We start from the raw sequence: 20,468 nt of genomic DNA on the forward strand, positions 1-20,468 counted from the left end.
AGAAAGAAGTTCAATTTAATTATTTTGGGGAAACTGGCAGCTGGAAGCTCCAAAGGCTGCAGTGCACTGAGGAAATGCAGGAATTCTCCAGCCCAGGTGGGTTGAGCAGGTACAGAAGTCACTGGATGTGAGGGACAGGGACAGTTTTAGACCTGGAGTGAAGCTCCAGCAGCACTCGAGTCCCTGGTGAGCCTACACAAGTCAAGGAATCCTGTCATTTTTCGTGTTGAAGAGTTTAACAGGAGGGAATTACAGCCCTGTTGGACATAGGGATAACCCTCTGGAAAAGGAAGAGAATTAAATTAGTACCAGGGCTGCATTTCATCAGTGCATCCTAATAAGCTCCACTTGTCAGAGCAGCTCCCCCCTCACGGTGGAGCAGGAACCAATTACACCTAGCACTGTCTGGAGCTGTGAAATTTTAATTCATGCCCCTAAAAGCTCAGAATATCAATTACAAGTGCTGTGCAAGCTCGGGAGTGTGAGGCTGCTCCCCGTATTTAAACACCTTTAAATTGATTTTTCCTTCTCACTGCGAACGAAGCTTCCCCCCCCTTTTCTATATCTATTTTATTAATTTAATTTATATTTATTTTATGGTTCGATAACACATATTCTGCATTCTGTTGCCACCTCCACGTGGGTGTAAATTCAGCATATCCCAAGTCACATGCACATGGATAAGGACACAAAGGTACCTCTGCTATGGTCATTCTCATAGCACTGACAGGTGAGGGCTCAATCTCCACCAGCTGAACTGCATTAAAACTCTGGATGCACAGATCCCACGGGGATGAAAACACAGCAGCAAAGGTTAGAAAGGCTGGGAAAGACACTCATTGTATTAAGAACAACCTCAAAGTTTATCAGGGAATACGCAGAGCTGGAAGGGATCATCGAGTCCAACTCCTGGCCCCAAAAATCACACCATGGTGCCCCGATTTTTTTATGGGAATAAGGACTCTATGCAAAGGACCTGGAAGGAAAATCAGAATCACACTTTCTTATGAGGGAAATACAAAGGAAACTGTGCCAGAGAAGTTGGTGTGACCAGAAAAATCCCTTTTATGCAGCTGCTAAGAGAGGTCTCAAATTAAATCACCTTAAGTTCAGATCACTGCTGTCCAAATCGGTTCACTAATGAATTCAAGCAAGAAAAAGCTGCACAAGGTTATATTTTTTTAAAGATCCCAGACTTCTTTTAAACTGCTATTTCTTAAAATAACATTAGCAATGTTGCTGGTCCATCAACAATCCACTTTAATCAAGGGGCTGTTTGGAAATGTGTTTAAATATCCCAATTCACCCAATTTTGATGTCATTGCTTTGGAAGCAACACATACACCGAGAGAATATTTTTGGAGGTTATTTTTGGAATGCAGTGTTTCACCAGTATTCTTTTTGAGTTAATAACTCCTTCTGTGTATCTCTAAGCATTCCTTGAATAATTCAGGTGTGCAGAGACACTTGACTTGGATACAATATGAATATGATGAGAACCTCCCCAGCAGGGATAAAAAGGCAACAAAATTTAGTAAGAATTAGAGCAAAATTTAGTAAGAATTAGGTTGAAAGCAGAGAAACACAGGGCTGTTAGTCACAAAAAGCCAAAAAACATTCTGCTTTTCTGTGGCTGACACTGAGCCTGCTGGATGCTTTTACCACCAAAAATCCAGCATGAGGTTAAACCAGTCTGGGATATCAGTGAGTAATGTTCTCTCCCACATTTCTAGATAAAATATATCAAAAACAGAGGAATTCTGAAGGTTCTTACAGTGTCACTGTCACTCGGCTGGAACTGGAAAGGCTGAGGTTTGTGGAACACGGAATTCTCCTGCAGGAACAGCTGGAGGTTGTAATCCCGCACCACCTGAGGGAATAAAAACAGGCCTTTGACACTCCTCATTTTGTCAGTTGAAAAACATCTACAGAGCAAAACCAGGCCTTCAAACAGAGCTAATTGTGCAGCAGAACTCTGAAGGAAATTCAGAACCTCGTTCAGAGGACAAGCAACTAAAATACAACTTTAACCTACAAAATGAGGGAAAAAAGCCAACTCTGGAGAAGACACAATGTGGTGTCACTGCCATCAGTATTTCTCCCTCCTCTTCGTGGATAATTTCTTGTGTAATGTTCTTTCTTAGGCCGAAATGTGTTAATTTTACAGAAATTATCAGTTGTGGGAGCTGAAAAGACTATTTGGAGTAATGCACATAAAATCAGTTGCAAACTTCATCTCTCTCTATTAAATTGCTTTCAGAGGAAACTCTCCAAGCCTGTGTTTTGTAAAGCAAAACCACTTCAGCTCCTAAATTTGTTTAATGACACGTTTCAGAAACCATGACACATGTCCCTAAACAAACCTCTCATGTCACAATTTACAGAGATTCACAAAGAAATGCTCAGTGATTGCAGCAAGAAAAAAATAGTAGCACTGCTTGAAAGACTCTCCCAGAGCATTCACTGCTTCAATGGGTGGAAATGAATATACAGCAGCACGAAATTATAAATATCTATTACCAAAGTGAGGGTACAAAGTGGATAATAAAGATGGTATTTATCCAGAAATAGCAGCTCTGTGCATGACCTGGGTGGACAATGGGAAATACAGCTTGTCCTCTAATGCAGAGAAGTGTTGCTGAAATACTGAGCTGTAAAAAATTAATCTTCAGTTAAAGAAACTAAATAGTCCTCCAGGGCCAATAATACACGCAAAAAAGTACATAATTACTGCTCCAGTTTGAGCAGTTGAACACGAACACATTCAGAGGGGAGGAAGACAGACAGGGATCTGCATCAGGAATTCCCAGAAACAGAAATGCAGGAAATACTGAAGAAGGGAACATCTGCAGCTTCAGATGATGCTCAGCACTGATCATAAATATATTTTAATTTAAACAGCTATTCCATTAAACAGTCCTTTTAGAGCCACGTGAACACTGACCAGAGCACACAACTCTGTGCCATGATTAATATATGGAATTATTTTAACTTCAATTAGGAAAAAAAACCACCAGAATGTAGTTACTGAGGGCGTGAAAACCTACACAGATATTTTAATGCCCTCAATTTTCACCACAGACCTCAGACTTCCAAGCAACTCAGTTCTTCAAAGAGGAAAACCCATCTTTACAACAGCAATCCTAAGGGATTTTCCCTCAAAGCCACAAGAAATGAGAACAATTGTTATCAGAAGAGGAAAATGTGCAAGCCCAGCAAATTACATGGTGCATTTTGCACAATATATTTGACAACTGATAAAAAGAAACTTAAAAGACTCCAAAGCAACACACTGTTCTTTGGGATTAAACTGCAACTTCCCCAAATAGATTTTTCTGTTGTTCAGAAATTAAATCAATGCAATGTCCTCAGACGGGGTTTTTTTTTTTGAAGCCAATGTCAAAACAGACCTGAAATCAAATATATCCCATGTGAAGAAAAGGCACAGTCAGATGTGCACAAGGGGAATGATTTGCCCTCTGACCAGAAAGCTCCCAGAAATGGGATTCAAAACAGCAACTGGAATTTTGGAAAATGCTCCAAGGGAAAAATCAGATGTCCAAGAAAAAGAAATGCAAGAAGTAAGAGACTTGAATAAGACTGTTCAAGTGAAAAGGGAGTTAAATTTCATTTTCATAGAATCCCAGGATGGTTTGGGTTGGAAGGAACCTTAAACCCCATGCAGTGCCACCCCCTGCCATAGGCAGGGACACCTTCCACTAGCCCAGGTTGCTCCAACCTGGCCTTGGACACTCCCAGGGATGGGGCAGCCACAGCTTCTCTGGGCAACCTGTGCCAGGGCCTCCCCACCCTCCCAGGGAACAATTTCTTCCCAATATCCCACCTAAACTTCCCCTCTTTAACCTCAGTGTCTCCATTCCAGCAGCAGAGGTAACATTTCCAGCACATTCCCCCCGGGAATGACACAGGCCACACTAACCCAGCACAGTAAAACCCCCAAAGCTCCAACAAATGATGCTGTAACTATGAAAAATCTGCATTTTGGACAGAAAATCTGGTTTTGAGGCCTTTCCCTCCTCAACCTGCATTCCATGAGGTGACAGCCAGTCCCTAAGCCCAGCCCAAGGAGCCATCCCTGGCTCCCTGACATCCAAGGAGGCATTTCTGGGAAGAAAAACTTGTCTCACTCTAAAGCAAATACAACTGAATTCCATCCTGAAGGACGGTTCAGATGGAACAGCCCAAAGGATTTCTCCCAAAGACCTGAAGTGTCTGTTCCAGGCAGAGCTTGGGATCTCGGGAAAACTAACCAGGAACACGTGAAGTGTCCAAAACGCCCAGCAAACATTTCAAACCCTCGCTGTGAGGACAGGCTGGGCTTTATCCCAAATGGCCAAGCTGCAGATTTATTCCACGTTTAACACTCGAGCTGCTTTTGAAACCCACGGGTGGGTTTTGGTTGAGTTTCTCCTCTGGGTTCACCTCTCACTTTGGAGCTGGTTATTTTAACGTGAACTCGTGCTGGAAAGAAAGGAGAAGCAAAACACAGGGACAAATCTCCCAGTGAACGCATTCAGAGTGAGGCCCAGGTTTTCAGGAGCAATGTAACTCCAGTTTTCCTTCTCTGCATTCCTGAACCACGAGGAGAGAAGCGAATTGGTGCTGAGGAGCCTGTTCAGACCTGCCACTGGGATTCACATTTTTCTTCCTTCTCCAGGCACTGAAGGAAAGCAAGAACACAAATGTTGCCTCAAACATAGTGTGTGATGTTGTTACTGTGGAAAACAAGCCAGACCTGGAGGCTCCTGGCCTTGCAAAGCCTGGCTTACACAAGCTCAGCACACACAAATATCCCAGGAAGGGATTCCTAAGCAAAGGAGCTGTCAGGATGTGGCAGTTTAGTTGGATCCAAGTCCCAGCCAGGCAGCACTCCAAGGATTTTGAACACAAAGGATGTGATACAACACTGAGAAATTAATTATGAATATGCAGACATGATACAGTATAAAATATTATATTAAATATTAGACAAAACCACAGAAACTATGGATTTAATTAAAAGATGCCAAGTCTGTATTTTCAGGGAACACATTTGAACCCTGAACGAGGCACCCCAAGGTAAATCATAGCAAGTCTTTTTACAACAGGAGATAAAATGGTATTTTGATTATTTTTGCAGCTGCTGCCAAGTAAATTCAGAGCCAATTTTTTCACGCCCTCCCTTTCTGTCTATGAAGGGGTGAGATCACTTGTTTGCAGGTGAGTAAGGAATGTGTTAAATATGTTTTTACTCCACAGGTCTCTGTGTAAATGAGCTGTTTCTGTGCAGGTAAGGTAATAAATAAATAAATAAAGGAATATTATGACTCTACCAAAGCAGCTCCTCTGAGCTCAATGGCAATTATTGTTATTATTTTCTTTTTAGCCCAGTAGATGAATTATTTAAGCATCAAAATTATCCTGTCTGGTGTCTTTTAACTTAACACCACCCAGGAGAAACCAAAACTAATAATCCTTGGCACGATTTTGGAAGCAAATCTTAAGCCTGGCAACTTTCATAAACTGTAAGGGTTTGGGTACAAAGGATCACTGAGTTCAAACTTACCCTGCTGGAAGTCTCCAGTAAAAACTGGAATGTGTTTTGTACAGCTTGGCACGTCTCTAGTTCAGTCCTGCTGAATGCCATTAAATAATCCTTAAGGTGATCATATATATTTCCATCAAGGGCCTGTGTGAGGGAAAGAATGGAGGAAAATTGAGAAAAGCAGGAAGTGCTGGATATCTGATTTATTAATATTCATCTTTAGACTTTTCAGATGCTCAGACTGGTTTTTTTTAATACATGTACAGGTGTATTTCTCCTGAACGCAGCAGTGACAGCAAAGTTCAAACTCTGTTGTAACCAGAGGTATAAAAATCACATAACACAGAGGAGGTTACAGGTTTAATGTAAGTTTTGTGTTAAACCTGACTTTGAGGTGACTGATGTCATTTAAATATTCAACTCTGCACATATTTAGAAACGTATTATATAGATTTTGCAATGGATCATACTTGGCAGATATCCACTTAAACAGTGTATTCATGGCAATGGTGAAAAGGCCATTTCAACAGACTCAACGATGTGTTTCCACAGAAAATTGCCTTTGGTTATTTAAATCCTTTTGAAAAGTCAAGGGGGGGGGAAAAGGGTTAAATTTTGCAAGACTTAAGGAATAATTTGTGCCCCAGCAAAATCAAGCCCACTGTTTAAAACAAGGGGAACAGACACAATAAATCAGACACAATGAATCAGACACAATAAATCAGACACAAATCCTGGAAGTGTCCAAGGCCAGGCTGGACGAGGCTTGGAGCAACCTGGGACAGTGGGAGGTGTCCCTGCCCACAGCTGGGGGTAGAATGAGAGGAGCTTTAAGGTCCCTCCCAACCCAACCCATTCCATGGTTCTATGGAATCATTCAGAATTTGGGAAGAACAGAAGAGAATCTCCTTCTGCAGAGAAGTTTCCCCCACTGCCAGCAGAAATTAAAACTCAGCCCAGCCAAACTTTGGTATCCAAAATCCTCTTTATATTATTTTCCTCATCCTCCACCACCAAGGAATTCTCAGCACAGGGGGATTGTTTCCTTATAGACACTAAACCTGCCTCAGATTTCCTTGTGCAAAAAACCCATGGCCATCAGGAATCCAGGAGAGGCTGTCACCCAAACCAGCAGCAAACTGGGAATTCCTTTCACCCTCACACTGGAGCTGGTTCCCTCAGCCATCTCAAAGGCCGGGCTTGAGGAATCACCAGCCAGGGAAGCTCCTGGAGGATCCCTGACAAAAAAGAAGAGCCACCAAAAGGCTGGGAGAGAGCTATGGGATAAGAGCTCCAGGCTCTTAGGAGGGATGACAGTTCCACTAAATACTCTGTCAACCAGAATTTTTTCCAAAAATTCTTATTAGAAGACTGATGGAATAATAGCTGGGATGTTCGACTGATGAAAAACTCGGGAAATTCCCAACAGCAAATCCACAGAAAACCAAGAGCAATGCACAAACACAGGTTCAGCTTGTCTGTCCTGGGGTGGGCACAGCTTTCCTGGAATTCATCCTTTAGGAGATACATCCCCAGGACAGCATCAGGATTTTAACACTCCCTGTGCCTTCATCCCTGCAGGGATGAGCCCTGGAGTTCCCACCCTGTTCCAAGGACATTCATTCCCACATCAAACACAGGCAGTGCCAACAGCACTTGTGCTCACAGGGAATACAAATGATGGATAAAATTGCCAAGGCTGGGAGAATCCCAGCCTGAAACTCCCCCAGAATGGAACTGCAGACTTTGAGCTGTTCCTAAAGCTTTCCTAAAGGTTGTTCCTAAAGCTCAACCTCTGCTAAAAAATGTAAATAAATGATTGAAACTTGGTACAGCAATTCCAAGTGCTCTGTGTTTGCAGAGCAGCTGCGATTTCTGCTGTAAATCAGGATTTCAGAGCTCTTGGAAATATTCTGTATATCCAGTCTGGGAGATTTCCTCAGATTTCACAGAATCACAGGATCATTAGGCCTGGAAAAGACTTCCAAGGTCATCAGGGCCAAGCTTTGACCAAATCCCACCGTATCCCAAAGTCAGGGCTGGTGACTCCCCCCCATCCCTGCTCAGCCCATTCCAATGCTCAACCAGCCTTTCAGGGAAGAAGTTTTCCCTCATGTCCAACCTGAGCCTCCCCTGGGGCAATTTGAGGCCATTTCCTCTCGTCCTGTCACTGTTCTCCCAGGAGAAAAGGCCGATCCCACCTGGCCACAACCTCCTGTCAGGGACTGACCTGGATCTGAGCACAGCTCAGGAATTATTTTGTATCAAATCTCCATAATTCACCTCACAGAGCGAGATTAACGTCAACTAAAATTAAGGAAAAACCAAAATAATTTCACTCAGCGAGAACAGAATCTTTTAGGCTGGAAAAGAACTTTCAAATCATCAATTCCAACTAGAAAACTGTGTATTTAATTCCTATTTTTTCTCAGCTCATTCTAACCACACTGGTTTGGGGATTTTTTCCCTTTCCACCTTCAGCCTGTTGTGTAAAAGCACTTTCTGATCTCTCCCCTCCCTTCATGTCAACCCCAGATGCTCTTTTTATGTTAAATTCCCCAAGGAGGGGTTCGAGTCATCAAATTTAAGTCTGGATTTTGACTCTCCTGGTGCTTTTTAGAGGCAAAGGAGAGGAGCTGGTGCTTCTGGGGTGGGATTGCTGCCTTTCCAAGACGGGTGGTTAAAACAGATCAGCTGCAAGGCAGGATGCCAGGGGCCTGTTCCTCTTCACTGACCCTGAACAGCCCCCCAAAAACTAGCTCAGAAAATTGCTCAGATAGAGCTGGGGGAGATGAATCCCATCCCCACTTGTGGTTATTCCCAATTATCCCCTACTGAGCACTAGGAATTAATTCACCTCCAGCCGCACTTTGTGTTCTGAGGAATATTAAAAAAAAAAAAAGAAATAATAATTTGATTATTCCCCCCACTCCTCTGACAATGACCAAGCTCTGAGAAGCCAAAAAACCCCCCCCAATGTGTTAAGGAGATATAGAAAAAAGATATATAAGGCAGGACATCAAGGAAAGTTGTGACAAAACGTTAAGGGAGCACCCAAACCTGTCAGTGTGTGATCCTGAGTTACAGCCCTGCCCCTTTCATTCATTAAAAGAGGTTTCAATGTGATAAAGTTCTTAAATACTGATGAGAACTGAAGTTATTAAAGTCAGTGCAACATCACACAGGCACAAGTAAAGCCAGGCCTAAACAAGCAGCTCCCAGGCCTAAAAAACTCCTCAAGGCACAGGGAATGTGATGTCCCACCAGCCCTGGGGTTTGAGGGTTGGCTGGTTCCCGATTTCCAACCATCATGGATTTAATCCAGTCTATAAAACGGATTTAATCCATTCTGTAAAATTATCACATCGAGCTGGAGGTGGGAATATTAAAGCAAAAGCTTTGACTTGCTTGTATGATCTCAATGAACGTGCCCGTGGGATTTTGTCATTTCAACCTCATTTACTTCCCAACTCTCTGACCCAAAGCACTGAACAGCCCAGGTCTGGACAGGAAAAAAAAGTCTTTCCTAAAATCCCTCATCACACAACTTGAAGGGGAAACTATGGGGGTGAAAAAAAAACCAATTCCATAAAGCCAACAGCCATTATTCCTCCACAATGGCTTTTGTTCCCTCTCTGCCTCTCAGGAGAGCACTAAATCACTTCCTGAACTATCACAATCCCACTGAAAAACTTGTCTTTTTTGTCAACTTCAAAAGGAAATCAAGGGTTTCTTTTTTTAAAAAAAACCCCAACAAATCTGGCATCAAAGCCAAGATAATACAAAGTTAAGTGGCACAGAATGACAATTTGCAAGGAGAAAAAAAAGTCAATGTTTTTAAAGAAATCATTTCTTTACAGTGGAACTGTCACATTAAAGGGGTGAAATTCCTTCCCCCCCCCCAAGTCCGAGCTTGAGAAGATAAGGCTGAAATTGGAGCTGAGAAGAAGCTGTTAACAAATAAAAACAAATTAAAGTGTATTTTTATACACAAAATAACAAAAAAATACAAGTGTATTTTTATACATGACCAAATTAAAGTGTATTTTTTGTAAGAAATCCTATACCTTAAATCTATAAAATTATATATGCAGGGGATGGGACAAGAACATTCTGATTTCAACATCCAAGTCTCACTTAGAACTTTACACAGGAAGAAAATTTCAGTCCCAGTTCAGACCATCATTTTCAGGAGGATTTTCTTCTTATTTCAAGGGATGATATTGAACATTTTTGGAAGTTGGATGTGTTGGCTTTAATCATTCTACACTTTATAAAAATTCCCTCAAAAGCAAGGATGGAAATGAAATTATTTGAGCTATTTTTAGGACATTTGGTTGCCTTTGGGATGCTGTTACTCAACTAAGATGCAAAAGAGATCCTGCATTCAATGTTTTATATTCTTAATTCCAGGTCTCTTCACTAAAACATTGACAGGTCTCAGCCACACTCCATTTCAAAATTACAATTTCAATGTCTTGGAGAAGACAGAGAACGAGTTAAACTGTGTAATTTTTTATTTTAAAAGCAACCAGCAAGACAAAATGGCAAATATTTGCAGAGCAGAGTTGGACGAAGCCACCAAGGTGAGTTTTCCCTTTTCTCCCATTTATTTCTGAAATAATCCTGGTATTCTATTCATGCTTGTCTTGCACAAGAACTGTTAAAAGCAGTGTTGAATAATAATAATTTCTAATGAATAATTTCCCAGTTTAAACTCAGCTGTTCAAACTCATCCTCCCCGTAGCCACCAGGCACCAAACCCAGCACTAAGGTAAAAAAAAAAACAATTAAAGCCACACTTGTGAAGCCATGTGGGTTTCACTGACTAATTAATATCAGTCTCATCTGAATCATCACTGCTCAGGAATAATTGGGTCTTTTCAAACACAGGCAGCTCTATTTTTATGTGTTTTTAAACTGGAATCCCACGTTTGTGATAAACCAACCACCAGACTGGGGCTGGAATGAGATGATCTTTAAGGTCCCTTCCAACCCAACCCATTCTGTGGATCTTTGAAATTAAGTTTGCATTTAGAAACATCGAATTTTTTAATCAGATGATGCAACCCAACACTTCATGTGGCTCATTTTGCCTGTGCTGAGCATCAAACCCCTGGACAAATGCTCGGGAAGCTGCCACTGCTTTTCAGGAAACCATGGAGTGATGTGGAAGGCCAGGAATTTCCTTAATGGGTGGAGGGAACACAACAAAATTAGGGCTGATCCTGCAGCCTGAAACCCAAGAGATAAGGGGAAAGAAATGAAGTGAACAAAAATCATTGTGTTTGTGGAGTGATAACTTTTCTGTGGAGTCAATGGGATTGAATCCCAGCAATGGGATATATTTTCCTGTGTAGGAATCAAAACAAAACCCCCAAATTAAAAGGGAGATCTGTATCAGAGATTCCACCCTCTCTCTGTTTTATTACACCCCCTATTTTGTATTCATATTAAAATAATTGATACTAAAAATTAAAATTAAATTCTTACACCGCCCTGTTTTTATTTGCATTAGAAACCCTGTTTTATCCATCCCTGATCTGTTCTGCCCTGCAAACCACCTGCAACCCATTAATTTCCATCCCTTATTTTCTGTAACACACTCCCAACTTTTCCTCACTTCACAACCCAACAATAGGAATTCCAGAACAAACACACTGAGTGAAGCTTTCGGAGTGTTTGTGTTTAAAACTCGTGCCTAAAATCCACTAAATAAACTAGGAGATCCCACAAGTCTGGGAATTTTCAGTCAAGTGGTTTTGGTCAATGAGGCTCCACCAAGTGCTTTAATTTTTACATGCAGAGAAGATAAAATGAATATAAAAAGGAAAGGTTGGGGTATGGAGAATTATAGATAAATTATCAGGAATTCTGACTATTTAGGCCTCAGTTTTCATCCTTGTAGGGCTGGAGAGGTGAAGAACAGAAGCCTCTTTCTCTATTTTAGCCAAGAAGAGCAACAAATCTCCTTTTATGTGACAGTATTTTAAACCTGGTCTGAAACTCCAAGGTCATGAAGTCAACAACTGGGATCAGCTGGACTTGCCAGCTCAGCAGGATCCAGGTCCGGGACACATCACAGCGCTTCCCAAGGACTTCCCAAGGACGTGAGGACAGGAAGGAAGGGCAGGAAAACCCATCCTTTTCAGTTAGCAGTTACATTCCACAGCGATTTTCCTTTAAAAATGCTGATTCCTGGGAGGAATTTCTCCAGGGCATCCATTTCTCCCCCATACAGGAAAAAAGCTTCTTATTTTGCCTTCGCAGCTCTTCCATCTCCCTACGCTTTGTCCCCGCTCAAATCCTTCCTTCTCCAGCAGCATAAAAGGAATTCAGGGCTGGATTTGTCTGGATCTAAATTCCCAACAAAGCCAAGATCAAAGCCCCAGCAGTGTCCCTGAACAACCTGCCTGGAGCAAGAGCTCCAGAAGAGTTTCTCATTCCCTGCAATCCCGGAGGAACAACTGCACAGTGTCTGCTCCCATCGGGGATTTGAAGGCTGAGGGCTCCCTCCAAACTGACGTGGAGCTGCTGCCCATCCTGCCTTTTGCGGGAGTAATCCTGGTTTTTCTACCAAGCCAAATGTGGCAGGAGGGAAAGCTGCTAAGGAAAGATGAGGACAAAAACCAACCCCCTTCTCTGGAGCAAAAAGTTCGTGCTGGACTCACTCAGCCTCCCAGGAGAAAGGACCATCTAAGTTTTAGCTCCAGATTGGAAGTCAGAGGGAGAACAGCCACACTTTGCACCCAAAGCAAGGCAGGGAGAAGCCAAGGCCATAAAATGATCCGTATCCCAGGACAATCTCACACAGCCAAAGCTGCCTGTATTGCTAAGTCTGGTTTAGGGGGAGCCAGATCCAACTTCTTCTGGAAGTATCACTAGTTCTGTCTGGGAACATCAGAAAACCGGTGGGATCCATCCAAGCTTAGAGTCCTGAGCACAGGAAGGACATGGACCTGCCACAGCAGATCCACAGGAGGCCACAAAGGTGCCAAGAGGTTCTGAATGAAGAAGGTTTTAAGAGGCCCTACAAAAAAGATCCTCAGACTAAATATAAGTCAGACTAAAATATAAGGACCGAGCCCAATTGAACTATTTTTAGGGATTTTTGTAATCCACACACAGAAGCAACATGTTCTTAAAAGGAAACCAGCTCAGAGTGACTTCAATAATTATAGAATCACCAAACAATGCAGGAAGTTATCCCCAAGAATAAAGGGAAAAGCATCACAGGGGCGATGCCGAAGGTAGAGCAGCAGGGAAGATTAATCCAGGCTTCCCAAATTCCACCTGGGAATTCCACGTGCCAAGTGGTCCATTCTCATTTATTCCCAGGGGAATAACACTCCCAACTTATGCCCCCACTCCTTCTAAGCACCAGTGGGTGAAGACAGAGATAATCTGAGTCTGAAGTCTGGAGTTAAAAATACTGTGAAAGGTTTTTTTCCCTTTTAAACAGATTCCCCCTAACCCCATCCCAAAGCCTGGCACAGAATCCCCATTCCAAGCAGTTTTCCTCACCAAGGATTGACGGGGTGGTGCCATTTCCTCCAGCAGCTGCGAGGATTTTATAAATCATTTTATTATTTGATAGGAGACAGTGAGGGTTAAAGTTAAGCTTCTTTTCCAATTCATTCAACCCTGTGGGATTAATGTTCAAACCTTTCAAAACCCACTTAATTTCACAACATTAATGGTCAGATGTTGAAATCACACAGGAAGAGGTGTCCCAAGAATCTGGGATTTCTTGGCTACAAGTCTGCCTTTAATGCTTAGTCTTTGCTATTAAATTAAGACTTTCAGCAAAGTTAATTCATTGAAGGCCCTTTGAAACCTGAAATGGAGCTTTTAGACCCAAGTAAAGAAGGGTCTGTGCTCACTGTGAACACTGAGACACAGAATTCAGCAATTTCTACCTAAAATAGATCATAAAATATGTGTCATAATGTCACATGTTTCCAGTTGCAGCTTTTCACCCCCCCCACCTGCCTCCCAAACAAAACCAGACCAGGTGCTTCCTGAGCTTGGTTCTTTCTCCTCCTGAGCTCCAGAGCAGCTCCAAGGCTCCTTTCTGGCAGAAGGAATATTTTGGGAACTGTTCTCATTGTGTTACAGCTTTGAAACGAGATGGCAAAGTTTCATTTCCTGTTCAGAATGAGCAGTTTTATGACGGCTGACAAAAATCTCCCGAAGCCCTGAACCCTCAACGGTTTCTACATCAAATGCTTCAAAAGAAAAAAAAGTTTTAAAGTTTGCTGTTCCCTTCCTCAGTTTGATTTCTCCTGGATTCCTGCTAAGCACCTCCTCCCCCATCTTAACCCTTACACCGCCTTCCCGGTGCCCTCTTCCTAACAGGGATTTGGAATGAGTTTTTTTGGCTTTCCAGTCATTTTCCTTGTTCTGCTGCCTTGCATTCAGCTTAAATCCCTGATCGCTCTCCTCCTCTGCTCTACCCTGGTGAGACCCCCCTGCAGAGCTGCCTCCAGCTCTGGGAACAACAGTACAAGGACCTGGAGCTGCTGGAGAGAGTCCAGAGGAGGCCCTGGAGATGCTGCCAGGGCTGGGGCCCCTCTGCTCTGGAGCCAGGCTGGGAGAGCTGGGGGGGTTCACCTGGAGAAGAGAAGGCTCCAGGGAGAGCTGAGAGCCCCTTGCAGGGCCTAAAGGGGCTCCAGGAGAGCTGGAGAGGGACTGGGGACAAGGGATGGAGGGACAGGACACAGGAAATGGCTTCCCACTGCCAGAGGGCAGGGATGGATGGGATACTGGGAAGGAATTCCTGGCTGTGAGGGTGGTGAGGCCCTGGCACAGGTTGCCCAGAGAAGCTGTGGCTGCCCCTGGATCCCTGGAAGTGTCCAAGGCCAGGCTGGAGCAACCTGGAATAGTGGAAGGTGTCCTTGCCCATGGAAGTAGATGATCTTTAAGGCCCTTTCCAACCCAACCCATTCTATGATTCTGTGATTATTTATCTTTATTCCTTCCCACGTCATTCCCACTCCCTGCACCACCAACACCAGCCTCCCATTAATTTCCTCACATAAATCCATCCAGGACTTTTTCTGTGTAACCACCTATCCAGGAAATACCTTTCTCGAGCATCTGTAAAATCACACCATGTTTTCTTCAGAACCAATCCTTTTCTAAAGTTATTTCTCTGAAAACACCAAAGGAACAGGCCCTGCAAGGTCAGCAGCATTAGCAAGAAATACCTTATTTTACCAGGAAAAATGATCATTGTTTTAAGATAATTTAAGATAATTTAAGTTGCCCTGAGTTATAGATCAGAAGTGTCCAAGGCCAGGTTGGATTTGGAGCAACCTGGGATAGTAGAACGTGTCCCTGCCCACAGCAGGGGGTGGGACTGGATCATCCTTAAGGTCCTTCCCACCCAAACCATTCCATGATGCTCTGACATATATACACCACAGATAGTGGTGGCAATCCCACTTATTAAGGCCAATAAACCTCCCCTGCCTGTGGTTTTGCCCCCAGAAGTTGTTTTATTTCCAGGGAAAGCCACTTGTCACCTCCCTACAAATATTTACTCACAGCCAGCCAGAAAGCAAATGTTCCCAACTGGAATTAGCACATATTCCATGGACTTTGAAGGAGCTCAAACAGAGCTCGGGGATCAACTGGGAATGGGAGAAATGAGCATTTAAGGAAAAGCCTGAACGACAGACCCCAAACTGTGTGTTAACAATTCCCTCATTTCCAGAGCTGCACAATCCCAGTCCAAGCAGGGTCTTAGTAAAGGAATTCATTTCCCCAAGGTCTGACATGCAGGGAATTCCCTGGAAGGGAAAACAATGTGGGATCAGCTGTTGGGAAGCCTTCAGTGAGCATCCTGTGGAACACTGGGATCGTGAGTTGGGCAAGGCCTCCCTTCACTGTTCCTCCATTCTGGAACACTCAGATCATGAGATGGGCAAGTGTCTCCCTTCCCACCTCCTTCATTCCCAGGAATAACACGAGGAAGCCACTCACACTCCTTAACTGACTGCAAAGGAAAGCTCCTGTGCCCATGTGATGCTGGAGATGATGCCATCCATGGGTGGCTTAGCTGGAATTACAAAATGCTTGTGGCTCACAGCTGACAAGAGCGGGAAGTGAAACAACAGTTCTTTCACTTACACCAGTCCCCTCCACGTTTTCAAGGGAGAATTACAGGATCTTAAAAGAACAGTCAGCATTGGATTAATAAAAGAGATTTATGGAAGCTCCAGTGACTTCCAAATTGTTTTGTCCTGGTGCCATTTTTTTTGCTGAGGGACAGAATTTCCATTTAAATTTCCACTTCTGTCAAAAGGAATTCCCTGGGTGCTTCTAAATCATCCCAGAAAGCCTAAAACAAAAACGTGGACATAAATCGATTTATAACAGTGAGGATATTGGTTCTGCTCATTCTGGAGGCTACAGAAATGTTCACCCATGAAAATGGTGCCCTTTTATTTATACAGGATACAGCATTCTTGGGATAACACTCCTGAGGCTTTCACCTCATCGACTTACTTCTCACTTCAAATAGAGCCACCAGTGGAAAGAGCCTCCCTCACATCCTATTAATTTCAGGGAGTAAAACAAATTATTAACTGAAAGCCACCCAAAATGTTGAGTCATTTTTATAATTACTGCCAGTTTTAGTCGAATCTTATCTGTGCAATTCATGCTGGGAGCCTGAATTTACGTTTGTTTTAAATACTCATGACAAATGTTCAGGAAAAGTGCTGGATGACTGTGCTGAAAACACAGATATCAACTTAGCTTCACAAAAACTCCTTAACAAAGGAAAAGCAGGGCTCATCAAAACATGAAGGTTCTGGCACTGCTGGGTCATTGCAGTTACTCCAGTTAACAGCAGGAACAAAACCCCAGAAACCAGAAATCAGGGAATTCCAAGGAGAATCTTTCTAGCAGAAAAATGTTATTTTAAGGAATGATAGAATAATTGAGGTTGAAAGGGAGATACTGGTCCAACCTTTGCTCAGAGTTGGGACAAATAGTTCAGGTTGCTCAAAGCTGTGTCCAGCTAAGCTCTGACCATCTCCAGATAACCCAGGACACCAAGGTATCAGAGAATCCTGGAATATGCTGAGTTGGAAGGGACCCATGAGGATCATCAATCATCCCTGAGACACTGCCTGTGTCTGACCACCTTCATGGCAAAGCCTTGTCCTTACATCTAACCAGGGTTTCTTATATTTAACCAGGACTTCTTATATTTTATCAGGAAGGATTTCTTATATTTAACCAGGACTTCTTATATTTTATCAGGATTTCTTATATTTTATCAGGAAGGATTTCTTATATCTAACCAGAGTTTCTTATATTTTATCAGGAAGGATTTCTTATATCTGACCAGGATTTCTTATATCTAACCAGGAAGGATTTCTTCTATTTAACCAGGAAGTTTCAACTTCTCCACCTCCTTTTGCCACCACATCCCGCAAACCCCAAAGCCTGGCTCAGCCTCCTCCAGCTTGTGAGGGTGGGCACGGCTGCCCCATCCCTGGGAGTGTCCAAGCCTCCATCAGAATCCTTAAAAACAGGCAAGGATGTGGAAAGGCCGCAATTCCCCTGGAATTTTACACCCCGACCTGTGGAACCAAGAGAGCAATGGTGGAACTTGTCCCACCCACGTGTGAGCAAAGAGCTGCTGCAGGGAAATGATGTAACACTGAGTTTCTATTTCAACCTGCCCTGTCATCACTCTCGGATCAAAAACAAGAGCCAAATTATACAATTGCACTTCCTCGTGTCGAGCAAGCTGGAAAGTACAGAAAAAAGCAGCAAAGGTGACTGAGACAATACAAAAAACCCCTCATGAAACCACAAAGCACACCAGCTCTTGACACTGTTCTTCCAAGGCAGCCCTCCAAGACCACACGAGGCAGGAAGTGAAAGAACGGGTTTAAAAAAAGCAGAATTATTATTTTAGATACACCTGCTGCTACTGCTTTATGGAGAATTTGTCAGCAGGCAGGAAAAATGAACAGTTCCCCAACTCTGGCACAGGTTATCCCATCCCTGGAAGTGTTTAAGGCCAGGCTGGAGCAACCTGGGATAGTGGAAGGTGTCCCTGCCCACGGCAGGGTTTTGGAACTGGATGATCTTTAAGGTCCCTCCCAATCCGAACCATTCTGGGATTCCATAAAATTAAGATCACACAGGTTTGCCAATAGTTTGCTGAGGTTTCTTTTTTGGTTTTTTGGGGGCTTTTTTGTTGTTTTTTTTTTTTCTGTTTTAAATTTTGTAATGATATGATTATCCCCTACAATATCATTCAGAATGGTGAAGGAGTTTTTTAGCTCCAAAGCTGTGTGTTTGGCACGGAGCTCCACGAATTACTCAGCTCCACAAAGTCCTTTTCACACCCCAAGGCAGATTCTTCCTTAAGAGATTTCAACTTTGAAACACGAGCATTCAGATTTTGTAAACTTATCGGAGAAACAACATAAAATACTTCATTAAAACATTTTTACACTGTGTCAAAGACCTTGGCAGAGTCCTGAGCTTCTGACTCGTGTCCACCCACCTGCCACGAGCTGTCCCTGCTGTCACCTACAAAAGGGCACAGTTTGAAACCTCACTTTTGGTTCCTTCTTTTTTTTCTCTCTTTACATAATCTCAGAACTATTTCAAGTGTCCAGGACACCTGGTTTGTTTGGTTGTTTTTTTTTCCCCCCACATCAACGTTTCCTCATTCTGAGCTGCTTTAGAAAGTCATTCCTTAAGGTGGTTCGTGAGAGGAACTCACAGTGGTGTAATTGGAAAAATTAAGATAGAACTGGTAAAATAATAATTACCAATAGGATAATTGTAATTATAGGTAAAACAGGATAGAAACAATTCTCAGTTCTGTTAAAAATGCTGGAAGTATTTTGTGTTTTCTTCCCAGGCATCCCTGTTTGATTTGAGATGGCTTTTGTGCTTACAAACACGGCAGAGCAAATCACTCTTTCCTTCCTGCACAAAAAATAAAGCAGCATATCCTAAACTCCTGAAAATCAGCAGGAGCTGTGTGTCACCAGGAATCCTGCCAGTGAAAATGGCCATTTGTGTCCGTTACAGAAAATGAAACGAGGCCACAGAGTGGGTCTGTGATTTATTTGTCCCAAGAGCAGCATTCCGGAGCCGGATCCAAGGAACAAACCCGGCAGCAGCTTCCTCTTGGGAGCAACCCAAGGTGTCCCCAGCCCAACAACACTTCTGCAAATACCTCGTGCCACCCTAAACCAACACTGTCACTGCAAAACATCCCCAGCCCTCCTTGCTTTTAATGCTTGAACCAACTTTTATTGGATTTTAGTGCTTACAAGCCACGTTTGTCCAGCCAAGGGATGAAAACACTACCTGTCAGTGTTAATCCAGCTGTCACAGGATGCCAGGACCAACCTCTGACCTTCCAAAAGCACAAAAACCTTTGAGACAAATCACCCAAACTGCCACCTCTGACCAAGTGTCACCAAGTGCCAGTGGGCAGGGGTCAGATGGGATATTTTCACATCAATATATTGATATTTCCCCCCCCAGAGGATGCAAAGGGAGGCTGATAATGCAGTGATTTGTTGTAATTTCAAATGCAAACAACAGACTTTTCAGCTGCCAGCTCTGATTGCACCACTTGGAAGGAGTTTTTAAAGGGCAAATTATTAAAGCTGGAAAATGTCAGTGTGTGAAATGCAACTCCACAAAGTGGGAACGAGCTGATTTTACCATTTCTCTGTAACCCTCTTCATTCTGAGAGACGGGAATAACGTGCATTTAAACAATTCTGGGATGAGATTTAAAAAAAAACCACACAGTGAGCAATCAGATTTGAACTTTTTAAGTGTGTCGTTTCCTATGACTTCAAGTGGCTGCTCTTGGCTTGACTTGGCCAAACGCCACAGGAATGTTCATCTGCTCTTCCCTAAAATCAAGCGGGAAACCAGAATATTTAATAATTTTAGTTCATTAATCCCACCCTAAAGTGTTCTGAAGAGACACAAACATAGGATTAGGGGATAAAATAATCCCCAGCCCAACAGGAAAACACAGGTCTTACTTTACCAAATTCCCTTATCCAAGTGAGTTTTATCCACATGAGGGTGGCTTTTTTTTTTTAATTCCTTTATCCAAGTGAGTTTTTCAGAAAACAAACTGATTAAAAAATCAAGTTGACAGGTGAGTTTTGGGGGCTTAAGTAGTACCAATATTGGACATTATTTCAGGCTCTACCTTCCCTCTCCTTGGAAAAGTCAACGTGGTTGTTGCAAAACCGAGCCAGGATTTCGTCCTTTGCTTCCCAGATTTTCCCATTCCCAGCTCCCATGCCCGAATTCCCTTCCTTACCTTCATAATGTTCACTAAGTCTGTTTGATAGTAACGATCTTGGTGTGCATTGGCAGCTGCTAAAGTGAGGAGATAATCATTCCTGGCATGGATGGCCTTGGAATTACACTCGGATCGACGGGCTTTTAACTGCACCAGGAAAGGGAAATGAGAAGACAGGTAGAGGTGAGAAGTTAAACGACAAAACATGTCCATATAAATTAATTAACTGCATGTATTTGTATTAATATAATAAAAACTTGAGGGGATTAACAGCTGCACAGTTTTCTTTATACCATTTATATCACATCACATTATATATTATATTATATGTATAATATAGATATATAAAGGGATTAACAGCTGCACAGTTTTCTTTATACCATTTATATCACATCACATTATATATTATATTATATGTATAATATAGATATATAAAGGGATTAACAGCTGCACAGTTTTCTTTATACCATTTATATCACATTATATATTATATATATAATATAGATATATAAAGGGATTAATAGCTGCACAGTTTTCTTTATACCATTTATATCACATCACATTATATATTATATTATATGTATAATATAGATATATAAAGGGATTA

The 20,468-nt window shown here is 42.5% G+C and overlaps 1 protein-coding gene across 1 annotated transcript in view; it reads right to left on the reverse strand.

Moving 5' to 3' along the window:
- FCHSD2 (FCH and double SH3 domains 2) overlaps positions 1–20,468 on the reverse strand; it is a 113,506-nt gene that overhangs the window by 28,986 nt on the left and 64,052 nt on the right. Inside the window, exons 7-9 of the mRNA XM_017821881.1 lie at positions 19,880–20,008; positions 5,567–5,689; positions 1,775–1,870 (exon numbers count right to left, since the gene is read on the reverse strand). Of these exons, the coding sequence (XP_017677370.1) occupies positions 1,775–1,870; positions 5,567–5,689; positions 19,880–20,008 (348 nt within the window). The remainder of the gene's footprint in view (positions 1–1,774; positions 1,871–5,566; positions 5,690–19,879; positions 20,009–20,468) is intronic.

This window comes from Lepidothrix coronata, unplaced genomic scaffold (assembly GCF_001604755.1).
Source record: "Lepidothrix coronata isolate B3197 unplaced genomic scaffold, Lepidothrix_coronata-1.0 Scaffold93, whole genome shotgun sequence".
In the NCBI taxonomy this organism is placed as follows: domain Eukaryota; kingdom Metazoa; phylum Chordata; class Aves; order Passeriformes; family Pipridae; genus Lepidothrix; species Lepidothrix coronata.